The sequence below is a fragment of the Mesoplodon mirus genome (assembly GCF_964341445.2).
Source record: "Mesoplodon mirus genome assembly, chromosome: 3".
Taxonomy (NCBI): Eukaryota; Metazoa; Chordata; class Mammalia; order Artiodactyla; family Ziphiidae; genus Mesoplodon; species Mesoplodon mirus.
The window spans coordinates 50900996-50914042 of NC_138978.1; the positions used below are offsets into that span (position 1 = coordinate 50900996).

A 13047-nucleotide genomic window follows, 5' to 3' on the forward strand; every position below is an offset into this window, starting at 1 on the left:
AAATGTCCATCAACTTTATAATGGACTAATAAGGTATGGTTTACCCATACAGTGATGCTACAGTGTTAAATGAACATTACGGATCTGTGTGCCATCATGTATGAATCGCAAAAACACGATGATGTTGAGTGATTAGAGCAGATTATAAAAAACATACTACTTTGATACTATTTATATATATGCTTATTTAAAACTCACAAAACAATTCTATATAGGGCTCATGGATGCATACAAATGTTGGGTCAAGTAAGAAAACCTGATTTGAAAGGGCACGCACCAAATTCAGGATAATAGTTACCTGGCGGAGAGACTGTGCGGAATGAAGGGACTAAAATTGTATCTTAACTGCTTCTTTCTTAACAACAACAATATTTGATCTGGAACAAATAGGGCAATATGCTAATCTCTTATAGTTGAGTGGAAGGCACACGGTTCTTGTGTTATTCTCTGTATTATATTACATTTTTTGAAATAAATTCAAAATTTAAAAGAAGAATAAATACCATGTGAAGGATTTTATTCCCTGAGCAGGTAAGTGACATGGTCAGATTTATGTTTAGAAGGTTCCCTTTGGCCGCTGTATGGAGGAATTCTTACAAGAATGTAGACTGAGGCAGTGATAACTGGTAAAGAGGCTATTGCAGTTGGTTAAAAAAGAGTTAATGAGGCCTCACATAAATAAAGGGAATAAAGGGAAGGGATGAGTTTGAAAGCTATTAGGAAGTAAAAATTGCCAATATCTTGTCAATCTTTTTATTTTCCTTTGGTATTGAACAAATTTCCTTCTGTTCCCTTTTTCAGTTGAAGTGTGACATAGCAATAGACAAATACATGAATCAAAATGTACTGCTTAATAAATTTTCACAAAGTGACTACCACCCACATTAAGTCCTCTCCCAGTCGATATGCCCCCTAAAGGTAATCACAAATCTGACTTCTATCACTATCAATGAGCTTTTTTCTAATTTTTTTAACGTTGAATTGAATTTATTGAAATAACAGAGGCATTTAATTATCACACATAATGAGATGTCTAGATGCAGGTGGTTCCAGAGCTGATCCACCTAGGGCACTGGTCAACTGCTCTGTGAGGTTCTGGCTTTTTCCTTATGGCTGGCAAGGTACCTGCCAGAGCCCCAGACATCATACCCTCACAGCACAATGTCCAAGGAAGGAAGCAGCAATAACCAGGCTAATGAGGCATCTCAAGTGCTTTCCTGTTTTCTCAAATACATAGAACATGGTCAGCTGAATGGGGGCTGGGAAAGTCAGTGATCCCCTTTCTTAGAATCTGTGATAGGAGATGAGTAGAGGTAAACAAGGTTGAGTATCATTATGACAGTCAAATAATTTCCTTGGTTTCCTACCAGGCCCATTTCAATGCTAGGAATCAAGTGGTACAAATATTTATTTTGGTTCAAGTGTGTTTTTCTGACCAAGGTATAATCATTGCTCTGGAATTTTCTGTTCTTACTGAACTCCTTGAAATGTATTGTTTTTGCTTGCTCGTTTTGGGTTGTTTCTTTTTTTTCCAGTTTTATTGAGATATAATTGACATACAGCACTGTATAAGTTTCAGGTGCACAGTATGTTTGACTTCCATATATTGTGAAATGATTACCACAATAAGTTTAGTTAGTATTCATCATCTCTTATAATACAAAAAAATATATATTAAGAAAAATATTTGCTCCTTGTGGAGCAAAAAACTCAGGATTTATTCTCTTAACCACTTTCCTATATGCCATACAGCAGTGCTAACTACATCATCATGCTGTACATTACACCCCTAGTTCTTATCTTGTAACTGGAAGTCTGTACCTTTTGACCACCTTCATCCAGTTCCACTTCTCCACAACCCCTGCCTCTGGTAACCACAAATCTGATGACTTTTTCTATGAGTTTGGTTTTTCTTTTTCTTTTTGTTATTTTTACATTTCACATATAAGTGAGATCATACAGTATTTGTCTTTTTCTGTCTGGCTTATTTCATTTAGCATAATGCCCATTCAGTTCCATCCATGTTGTTGCCAGTGTCAGAGTTTCTTCCTTTTTATAGTGGAATAATATTCCATTGTATCTATATTCCACAACTTCTTTATCCATTCATCTGTTGATGGACACTTAGGTTATTTCCATGTCTTGGCTATTGTAAATAATGCTACTATAAACATGGGGTGCAGATATCTCAACACAGGATTTTCATTCCCTTCAGATATGTACCCAGAGGTGGAATGGCTGGATCATATAATAGTTCTACTTTTATTTTTTTGAGGAGGTTCCATACTGTTTTTCCACGGTGGCTGTCCCAGTTTACCATGCCGCCAGCCGCACACAAGGGTTCCCTTTACTTCACAGCTGCACCAGCAATTGTTATATCTTGTCTTTTTGATGTTAGTCATTCTAACAGGCATGAGGTGATATCTCATTGTGGTCTTGATTTGCACTTCCCTAATGATTAGTGATGTAGAACATCTTTTCATGTACCTGTTGGCCATTCATATACTTCTTTGGAAAAAAGTCTATTCAGGTCCATTGTCCATTTTTACATTGGGTTATTTGTTTTTTGCTATTGAGTTGTATGAGTTCTTTACATTTGGGGATATTAACTCATTATCAGATATAAGGTTTGCAGATTTTTCCCATTCAGTAGGTTGTCTTTTCATTTTGTTAATTGTTTCTTTTGCTGTGAGTTTGCCTGTTTTTTTGGTTTTGTTTTTGTTTTGTTTTTTTTTGCGGTACGCAGGCCTCTCACTGTTGTGGCCTCTCCCGTTGTGGAGCACAGGCTCCGGACGCGCAGGCTCAGCGGCCATGGCTCGCAGGCCTTGCCGCTCGATGGCATGTGGGATCTTCCCGGACCGGGGCACGAACCCTTGTCCCCTGCATCAGCAGGCGGACTCTCAACCACTGCGCCACCAGGGAAGCCCGAGTTTGCCTGTTTTGAACTTCATAAAAATGAACTCACACAGTATGTATTCTGTTGTGCCTGGTTCCATTCACTCAATATTCTTTCTGTGAAATTCACTCATATTGTTGTGCATTGCAGGGGTTTGTTCATTTTCATTGCTAAGTGGTATTCCTCATGTGAATATTTAATTTCACTTTTTAATGATCTTTTTAATATTTAATTTTCACTTTTTAACTCAGTTGTTGATGGGGATTTGAGTTGTTTCCAGTTTTGGTGAGAATACATACATCCCTCTGTTGGGTGCATATTTAGGAGTGGAATTTCTGGGGGATGGGGTATGCATATTATTGGCTTTAGTAGATACTGCCAAAGTTTCCAAAAGGGCTGTACCAATTTATATCCCCATTTGCAGTGAATGAAAGTTCAGTTGTTTCACCTCTTCACCAACATTTGTACTATCAGTTTTTTTGTTAAGTTAGACAAGGATGTCACAGTATGTAGTAATATCTCACTGTGATTTTAATTTGCATTCCCCCATGACTAATAAAGCTGAGCACACTTCTATGTTTATCTACCATTTGTATATCCTCTCTTAGAAAGTTTTAAAAATATGTTGTCTCTCTTTTTCTTATTCATTATTATTTACAAACTGTTTTGGTATCAAAAGAAAACTACCAAAGCCTCCCTGAGCCTACATTCATCTCTGACATCTGGGGCCATTCATGCCTCATCTTTTCTCCTAAGGAGGTGAGGAGAATCCAAATGTGATGTGTGCACTCAAGTTTTCAGAAAACTGCAAAGGGCTGTTGAAGGCACAATTATCGTCATTGGAAGGGTTGGTTCATGCAGAAGCTGGAATGTTTTTTCAGGGTTGGATGTCCTAGAAGGGATGCTTACCAGAGATAGGGAGAGGGTCCACATGGAGGACGTCAAAGTCTAACTCATTCTACTTAGGCTCCTGCAACACCTCCCGAGTGCTCCTCTTCCCCTTATCACACTACCGTAATTACTTGTCTCTTCTCCTAGACCTACATCTGGCAGAGCTCTTTTCATTCATGTCATTGGTGTGGATAAGTGATATAAACAGGCTTTGGCCCTTGGTAGATCTCAGGAAAACCACCATCAGATAGGACAGGTCCTCCAAATGACATCTCTCATAGCTTCCTGTATTCTTTCTTCATAACACTCTTCTCACTTCTTAATTACCTAGTTGTGTGATTATTTGATTTTTTGCATTCTTCTCTAGCCCATAATTCCCTTGAAGCTGAGATCCCATCCCTTTTATCCACTGTCCTACCTCATGTGTTTACCAGTGCCTGGTACAGAGTACTTAATTAGTATTAATCAACAAATAACTGAAATAATTTGGATCTGAATCCCAGAGCTGCGCCATACTATGGCACAGCCCCATCTTTCCTTAAGTGCCCATGAAATGGCGTTCTCTCTCCTTGAGACTAGTTTAATTCACCAAGTATTACTGGAAAGGTATAATGGGAAGACAGGGAGACAAGCAGTAAGGAATGACTTGATTTGGTCTCCCCAGCTCCCCCACTAACTTGCTGTGTATCCCCCTCCTCCTGCCAGGAAGTTATTTTATCTATCTGGAACTTTGTTCCCCTAGATTTGAAGGACAAACTTTGGACTCTGGCCTTAAATCTCCCTCGCTGCATCGTGCGGTCCAAAGTTACAACTCCACTTACAGGAAAATGCAGAGAAAATGCTGAGTTAGGACAGGGACCTGAGTGAGGCTTGTGTAGCAGCAAAGAGCAGGCTGACCTTGGTGGCAGAAAGGAAGCCACAAGCCACATGGGTTTATTCCCAGGCCCTGAAATCAAATGGAGTTTGCCTGGCTACATTTTAAAATTGCTTGAGATCAATGATTCCCTCTTTCCTTCCATTTTCTCTTTTGACTAGGAATGTCTGTAACTGTTATTCTATGCCTGTCCCATCATAGAATTTTGGGAGCAGATAACTTATTTCTTAAGTTTCACGGATTCATAGATGGAGAGCAATTGTGCCTCAGGATGGATTAAACCCAGAACCTCATCCTTACCTTATCTAGATGATGTAGTTTGATAATGAGATTTGAGATTTTGAATTGATGCTATAATGTGTTGAGACTTTGGTGAATGTTGGGATAGGGTGAATGTACTTTGCATGTGGGCTGGATGTGAATCTTTGGTGGCCAGAGGTAGGCAGAATAATGGTCCCCTCAAAGATGTCCATGTCCTAATCCCTGGAACCTGTGAATATGTTATGTGACATGGCAAAAGGGGAACTAAGGAATTAAGGTAGCAGATGGAATTAAGGTTGCTAATCAGCTGACTGTAACATAGGTAGATTATCCTGGACTATCTGAGTGGATCCAATACCATCATCAGGGCCCTAAATGTAGAAGCAGTGGCAGAAGAGGAGAACCAGAGAGACGACAGAATGAGAAGGACTCGACCCGACGTTGCTGGCTTTGAAGAGAGAGGAAACAAACCAAAGAAAGCACATGGCCTCTAGAAGCTGGAAAAGGCCAGGAAACAGAGCCCCTAAAGACTCCAGAGAGAGAAGATAGTACATTTGTGTTGTTTTAAGCCACAAGTTGGTGGTAATTTGTGACAGCAGCAACATAGGAAATGAACCCAAGCTCTGGCCTGCAGTTTACTCCTCTACGACCTTAAACATCATCTTTGCATTGCTTAGTAGTCCTTAGTTCTCAAAATAAGAACTGCTGGAAGCATCAAAAGCGACACACAGGCCACAGCGCCTGGCACACAGGTGCTTAAACAATGTGAGTGAACATCCAGCTTCCCCTCTCCTTCCAGCCTGGGGAGACACAGGGAAGGAAAGCAGGGGGCAAATGCCATTCTTAGCGGTGCAGCCCCCTTCCTTTGATGTCGCTGGCTGGGTAAAGGACTCCCTTTGTGACCTCCCGAAGCACACCTTATCTACGGCCTACTCCTTATCTGCTTTTGGGGGATCCACAGCTCCCCCTGCCCCGAGGAAACTCCCCTTTTGAATACAAAAGCTCTTTAGAAGAGCCTGAGAGGAGAGCAGGACCAGAGCTCTCTCTGTTCACCCTGCAAACAGGCTCTCAGAGATGAAAGAGCTTGGGGCATCCCTATCGACAGTACCACGGCCACCATATTTTCCATTGAGAGAATCCCACGGTGATGCCCTGAGGGGAGGCGAGGGCCCTCGAGGAGCACAGCCTTCAAGTCCCCCTCCTCCCACCCACCCAAGACCAACCCCCACCAATCATTCCGAGCTTCCAACTCCCTCCTTAGTTGTTATGAGCTTTTATTTAAAAAGCACCTTTAATACAAGTATAGTTTCGCAGATACAAGTTTTCACTTTGTATTCTACAAAAGTCTTTGAATATTATTCTCTTTACAAAATGGAACCTTACAAAAATACTGACAATTTAATGTTTTTATACAGTTTTCTCTAGTTGCAGTTATTTCTTTCATTGTAAAAACAATGTCTAGCACAGAACTACAATATTTTAGTTGATATTAAAAAAAAATGAACTCCATGCTTTTGTAAGCAGCTAATGTAAATAACACAGGTCGAGACACAGTTTATAGTCATAGTGGATATAGCTAAAATTGTTTCAGAAATAATATTTTACATAGTTAACTTTTAATGTTTTATACATTATTTATATAATATTTATATATAAAAATCATAGCTTGCTATAAGTTGAAATGAAAGGACGGCTTCTGTTGTAAGGATGTGCATGTGGTTGACCCATGTGGTTACATTTAGCCCTTTGAAAGGTTTGCATCCGAGATCTGAAAGCATTTCTTCCTTCCTCCTTTCCTCAAAGGTTCAGTAGAAGCGGTCCCTGTCTGCTGCCTCGACTGAGACCTTGCTTGGAAGGACACTTACGGAGAGAGGATGAGGAAACTCTACGGAGATTTAACCCACGTGTTCTGCCCAGCAGAACCTACCAAGAACTGCCCTAGAGATCAACCCCAAGACAATAGTGCTTTACACAGCTTAGCAAGAGCGGCTCCCCCAGAGACCCCCCCCCACCTTTATCTGGAAGGGCAGCCTCTGGGATGTGAGACTGTCTGCTACTCTGGCTCATTCCGACTTTGAGTAGCCAAAGGGTTGCTTCACTATTCATTCTGCCCCCTCCACTCCTCCATCTCTTGCATGGAAGGCTGCTTTCCATCAGCTGATGGCAGACCACATCTTTGCTCGTCTCCGGGCGCTCCCAGGCAATCCCGGTGGGCACCCAGCAAGGGTTTCCAGGAAGAAAGCAGTAACCGAAGCTAACCATCACTACTTGAGCGTGGCAGTGCCCTGGTGATTGATGTACACAACATCAGCATCCTGTAATCGACATTTCAGCATCACAGGCTGGTGCATCAAGAGAAGACACAGGAGGGCCTCTGCCCTCGAGCTCTTCTGAAATTGTGCTATTTGTGAAATTCACGTATCCACAAAGAGTCACCTAATCACTAAAGTGAGGGACTGTGGTTGCTGGCCTACGGGCTGAGGAAGTGAGTGATAAGGCTTCACAACTGGGAATTTGGATTCAGGATCTGATCGCTTGACTGAGCAAACCTGCTCTTTTCTTATATTTAAAAACAAAAACAAACAAACAAACAAGATTCCTGAACCAAAGTCACAGTGGAGAATCGAGTGGTGTGGACAGAGAGACACAACAGGGGAGCCCCCAATGGCTATTTTCTTGATTCAGTGCTATTTCTGGCGTCGTGTGCTACAAGGTGAATTTGAGCTTTTCCAACAGGCCTGGGATTCCTCAGGTCACAAAGGTGACCGGCAGGCTCTACTCAAATCATCTTAGTGTTTGTTCCAGAACAAGCCTGTGTTCACTAGAACATGAACACTTAAACCAACTGCACATCCAGGATTCCCGCACTTGCTGTTAGTTTGCTGTTGTTTCCATATAGGTGAACACTACCTATTTTGGAAGGCCACAAGATAAGACTTTTTTTTTCCTTTTTAAAAATCAGTTGGGCAAAAAGTTTTTCCCTACATTCTACTGTCTGATGAGATAGGAGAGCAGCAAAAACTTGCTGTCAGCAGTCATTTTCCAAAAACAGCTCAGGAGGTGGGTAGCACCTACACCATGTTGTGGTGATTGTTCCTGTCGATAATGTCCACAGGTGAAAGGATGTCCTTCCTGATAGCAGGAGGAGGCAGGGAGAGTGTCGTCTTGGTCTTGAAGAGGTCAGACACGAAGAAAACCTAGAAGCACAAAATCAGAGATCCCAATCAGTCACTGACATCTGAGCCTTGGGGAGAGGCAAAGGCAAAGGGAAGACCATGGGAGCATAGATTTTTAGAGAAAGGGGCCCCCAAACTGTAGATCTTTGAATACGGAAGGACCAAGGAGACCCACAGAGTCCAATTCTTCTTGTACAGAGAGGGAAACTGAGGCCCAGAGAACTGCAGTGACACGCCCGAGGGTGCACAGCCATGGTAGGGGCAGACCTCACTTCCATGGGCTCTCAGTCCAGTGCTCCCTATCTGCAAGCCCCACTTCCTTATTTCTCAAGGTAAATGAGTAGCAGTGAAAGATAAGTTCTCAAACAAAGGAAGCAGGTCATAATTAGTCACCGTCATTAGTCTGTGATACTTTCCCTTTCCTCACAAAGGAATCTAGGGTGTAACCAAAAGAGATCAGCCAGTATGAATTCCTATCAGCAGGCTCTGGAGCAAGGAAGCAGTCGTGATCACTTTTTCCTGAAAGCACAGTGATGTCAACAGTTTGATGGGGGTCAAGAAGCCAGGGTCTCTTGGCTGAAGGAGTCAGCAACTAACCCCGTGGAAAGGTCAACAAAAACTCTCCTATCGCTTATTCCCAACCTCCTTCCTCCTCCTGAGCATGTGCCCTCACGAAGTCGTTCTTAGAATCGCTGAGAAACGTTTACTTGAACACTTATCCACAAGGGTATAAGGATGGCTCAGGCAGAGTTCCGGTCTCAATTAGCTTATGATGAAAGATTCCAGAACGTGCTAAGTTACCAGAGTAAGAAAAATTTATGCTTTGTATTAGGTGGCAAAATAAATACACAGATATCCATTTGAGCCATTAAGCAGCAGACGTTTGTACGAAGTAGCCATAAGAGGCAGCTGTCAGTCATGTAATTTAATAGGAAACACATGGCTGAGTTTAGCCACGAGTGTTTTAGTGGCTAAAACACTTCAAAGTTCCTACGGGTAACGGCTTTCTGGATGGAAGAGTCTTTGTCCTGCAGATGGTCATGTGCCCCTGTGACTTCATTCAGGGCACATTATAGGCAAGGAAATGAAGTTCTTAATAAGACTGCACCAATACCAAGGCTCTGCAGCCAGGGCCTGGCCACAGAAGTGACTTGGATCCTTTGCTGAACCAATTTCCACAGTGTTCTCTCTGTAGTGATACAGCCATCGGCAAAGTGCAATCAAAATCACAGCAAGACACGGGTGATGCTGGTCACCCCAGGAGAATGGGGTGACTAGAAGGCAAATGGGAAGCAGAGGCTTATTTACTGGCCACCATAAAATCCTTTGTATTGTATGTTTTGAATTTTTGTACCCATTATATATATTATTATTATATATTACTTAAACATTTCATTACTAGTTTTTGGTTAAAAAAATATATATATATACAGAAAGAAGGCTAGGCAATTTCTATCCTACAGCAAGAAAGTGAAATATTAGCCAAGAAATGGAACATTTTAAGACATTTGCAGCCTGAGTGCTATTGAATGTACCATTTTGCAAAGGAAAAAATTAAGCCTTTGGCCTCTTTCTTTTCTAAGGAGGTGTGAACAGTGAGAACCGTGGCACAGTAAGTTTTGTCTCGTAGCCAGGGCCAGCTTGAGAACCAGGAGAGAAAAGGTTTGTATCCAACCCTGCCAGGAGGCCCTAGGCTCCCCTGCACGGGAACCCTTTACAAACAGGTGGGGAAGGGGGGTTTCAGGTGCCCCCAGTATAAGGAAATCTGAACAAACATGATTAAAGTTCTAGGAGATCATTAAACTTTTCAACTCTTCTCTGACAGGTGGAGAGCCCATGTCCTCATCTCTACCTGGAAATTACCTTCCCCTTCCTCCTTCACTTTGTCCCCGAGGAAGAGATTTCGGTCAATCTCTCCATCGCTGGCTCTGAACTCCACTTTCTCCAGCCTAGCAGCGAGCACCACCAAATAAGGGTTCTTACGGATCTCATTTCTTAGAGATCTTTCTCCCAGCCCCTGTGCCATGTGCTGAGGGCAAAGACAGCAGGGGACACCCTCACACAAACATCCCTCCCTTCAAGATCCCGACACCACCTCCATCTACTGGCTGACTTCCCAATTTAATTTCCTGAGCTCATATCCACTACATGTTAAGAGTTTCCGTTTCCGAACTGCAAGATAGGAATGAAATGAAGGTTAAAGGCAAGAATGTGCTTGATAAGAACTAAACCTGTAGCTGGCACATAGTTCAATAAAAGGCGTTCCTTGTGTGGGTACCAAGATCGTGTCTGGGCCTAGAGTGAGCCACGTCCTCTCGTGTCTCCAAAACCTTGCCCATCCGTCTTTCTTCCTAATGAGAGGCTTCCTGAGGATGGAGCCCAGCCCTAATCATCCCACATCACCCACAGCCCTTTGCATTGAGCCTTGCACACACCAGGAGCTTATAAAATGTTTGCTGTTGAATTCCTCCACTTCTTTCCACTGGAAGCAAGCACTCTGGCCTTGGATGTTATCGGCACGGAGAACGCCTACGGATGTCAGGGGGACCACACCCTCCCACGTCACATGCACATACCCCAGCGGCAAGATAAAAAGTGGAGTCGGGTCCAGCAGGATCCCCCCTTAAGCTGTATTTTGCCTTCAGCGTGGCCTGAGGTTACGCAAACACTTTTTGGGGGATCATGAAACACGATCCTGTCAAGACTCAAACAGGGCTCCGTCTTCATGCTTGAACAGCAGAATACAAAAAGGACTAGGCAAGGCCAGTTCTATTTCCTGCAGAAGATGATTTCCACCTGGAAAGAAAACCCAGAGGCCCAGGCTTGGAGGGGTTTACACGAATTAGGTGGCTACCCCAGGTCTGAGGGACAAACCCCCTCCCAGCCCACAGCCCCACTGCACAGACCTCCTCTGTGGTGTGAAAGAGCCCATCAGACGACAGTCTTGGCAAACACGAAACCTATGCGCGAAGCACCAGGGAGAGTTTTAAGTTCTCCTACCCTGAGCATATGCTTTCAATTCCATTTCTGTTCTCCTCTACCTTCACAAATTGCTTTTTTTTGAAAAGTGCAATCAGTAAGCACTTATTGAACATCTGCTCCGTGCCAAAGCCCTGAGATGATAAATATACAGAAGAGAGAGTTCTTTGCCTTCCAAGAGCTCACAGGGCAATGAGGGAGAGAGCCGGGTAAATAGAGCAGTACAATAGTGTTCTGAGGATTATGATGGGGGAAGCCGGGGTGTTAAAGCAACACAGAGAATGTGGCATCTAACCCAGGCTGAAGAGGAGGGGAGAGGGCCTTAGAAGGCTTCCCCCAAAGGAGGTATATTTGAGCTTAGCTTTGAAGGATAAGTAGGAGTAAGCCAGGTGGTGAATGCCAGGAATGTTATTCTAGGCAAAGGGAGAAGCGCGTGCAAAGGCACAGGAGTGAGGGAGCCCAGCTCGTACAGGAGCCGCAGGAAGCTCAGTATAGGGAGGGCTGAGCGGTCAGTGAGGCTGGAGGGGGAGCCAGATCCTGAGAAGGGGTATAGCACAGCCCGAGGAGCCACTGTCAAGGCTGAAACAGGGAAGCAGCACGTTGGGAAGACTTGCATTAAGATCATGATTATCTAAGAAGGAGAAGGCGTCAGAAAGAGAGCAGAGGGCCTGAAGGCAGGGGTCCCGGTCAGGACACTGTTGCAGAATCTAGGAGAGGATGAGTCCTGTAAGGTCACCATGCAGTGAAGACAAAGAAGAGATGGGTTTTTGAAACGTTGAGGACACAACTGCCGTCGATGGAGGCGGCACGTATGTGTGCCGGGGGACATAATGCTTTTATTTCTAGGTTTGTTTTCAACTCTAGAAATCTCTCACTCGTTCCCAACGAAACTCTTAAAGTTTGGGTAACTATGCTAGGGAAAAAATTACAGCTCTGCTTTCCTCTGCCTTCTCATATTCTGGCTCCCTCTAATATTTGCTTGGGAAAGTGGTTCTGACCTTCTCTTGAGTCAGAAAGGCAAGCTTTTCTGTGATCTGAGGGTGTAGTAATCTGATTCAGACAAGCACTCAAGACAATGAAGCCCTTCCACCAAGAGCAAGACTACACACAAACAAGGCAACTCCTGGCTGGAGGAATCCTGTTGGTGGTAATGAGATGAGAAATGTACAGGGGTCTCCTTCTAAATGGCGACTCTTGTTACTGTACCATTGGGTCACCATCTCCCACTCTCCATCCTACACATGTAGCAACTGATGACAGGCTTTGCTCTTGGTTGTAGAACAGACATGTCTTTAAATCCCAGTTTTGCCATTTTCAGCAAAATACCTAAATGAGGGATACAATGCCTACCTCAGAGGTTTACTCAAAGGATTCTATGCTGTCACAAAATGAGCAAGTGGGGCTTGTTAATAAACAGGGCAATGATCACCGGCTTGTATGTTCAGTGCCTACCCACATCAAGTCACGTCTCTTCCCCTGCCCCTTGGGTGGAAAGAAAAGAAACAAGAGAAGGAACCAGAAGCAAGGAAAATTAAGAGAGGGGAAAATTGAAATGATTGAGAATATGGACAAATAGGTGAAAGCCTGTATAGCTTCAAGCCAGACATGAAGACCATATGAGATGGGAGTTTTCCACAGGGCAGATAGGATATGCTCTCGAAGTCCAATAATTTCTGGGGCTATTTTGGGGAATGAGTCAGCACAATCAAAAAGGAAGATGCTTCCAATGTCTCGTTACCAGCATTCACCAGCTCTGGAGATGCCAGTGCCCAGAGCACACATCCCAGCCTGGCCTAGGTGCTGCCTGCCTGGAGCTCACCAAGAACCACTGGCCAGAAACAAAAAGTCTCGTCTGCAGCCATGGTTTCCACTCCCATTGCTGCAAATTGCTGAGTCAGCAAGCCCTGAGTGTCATTTGTTAAGGGCAGATTATGACAACAAAATTGTCCTTTAAATATTTCTGGAGTCCC

The 13047-nt window shown here is 43.5% G+C and overlaps 1 protein-coding gene across 1 annotated transcript in view; it reads right to left on the reverse strand.

Moving 5' to 3' along the window:
- Nucleotides 1-6179: 6179 nt before the first annotated feature.
- Nucleotides 6180-13047, reverse strand: part of PLPP3 (phospholipid phosphatase 3) — an 85606-nt gene continuing 78738 nt past the window's right edge. The window contains exon 6 of the mRNA XM_082611934.1: nucleotides 6180-8119. Within this exon, the coding sequence (XP_082468060.1) occupies nucleotides 7994-8119 (126 nt within the window). The 3' untranslated portion in view covers nucleotides 6180-7993. The remainder of the gene's footprint in view (nucleotides 8120-13047) is intronic.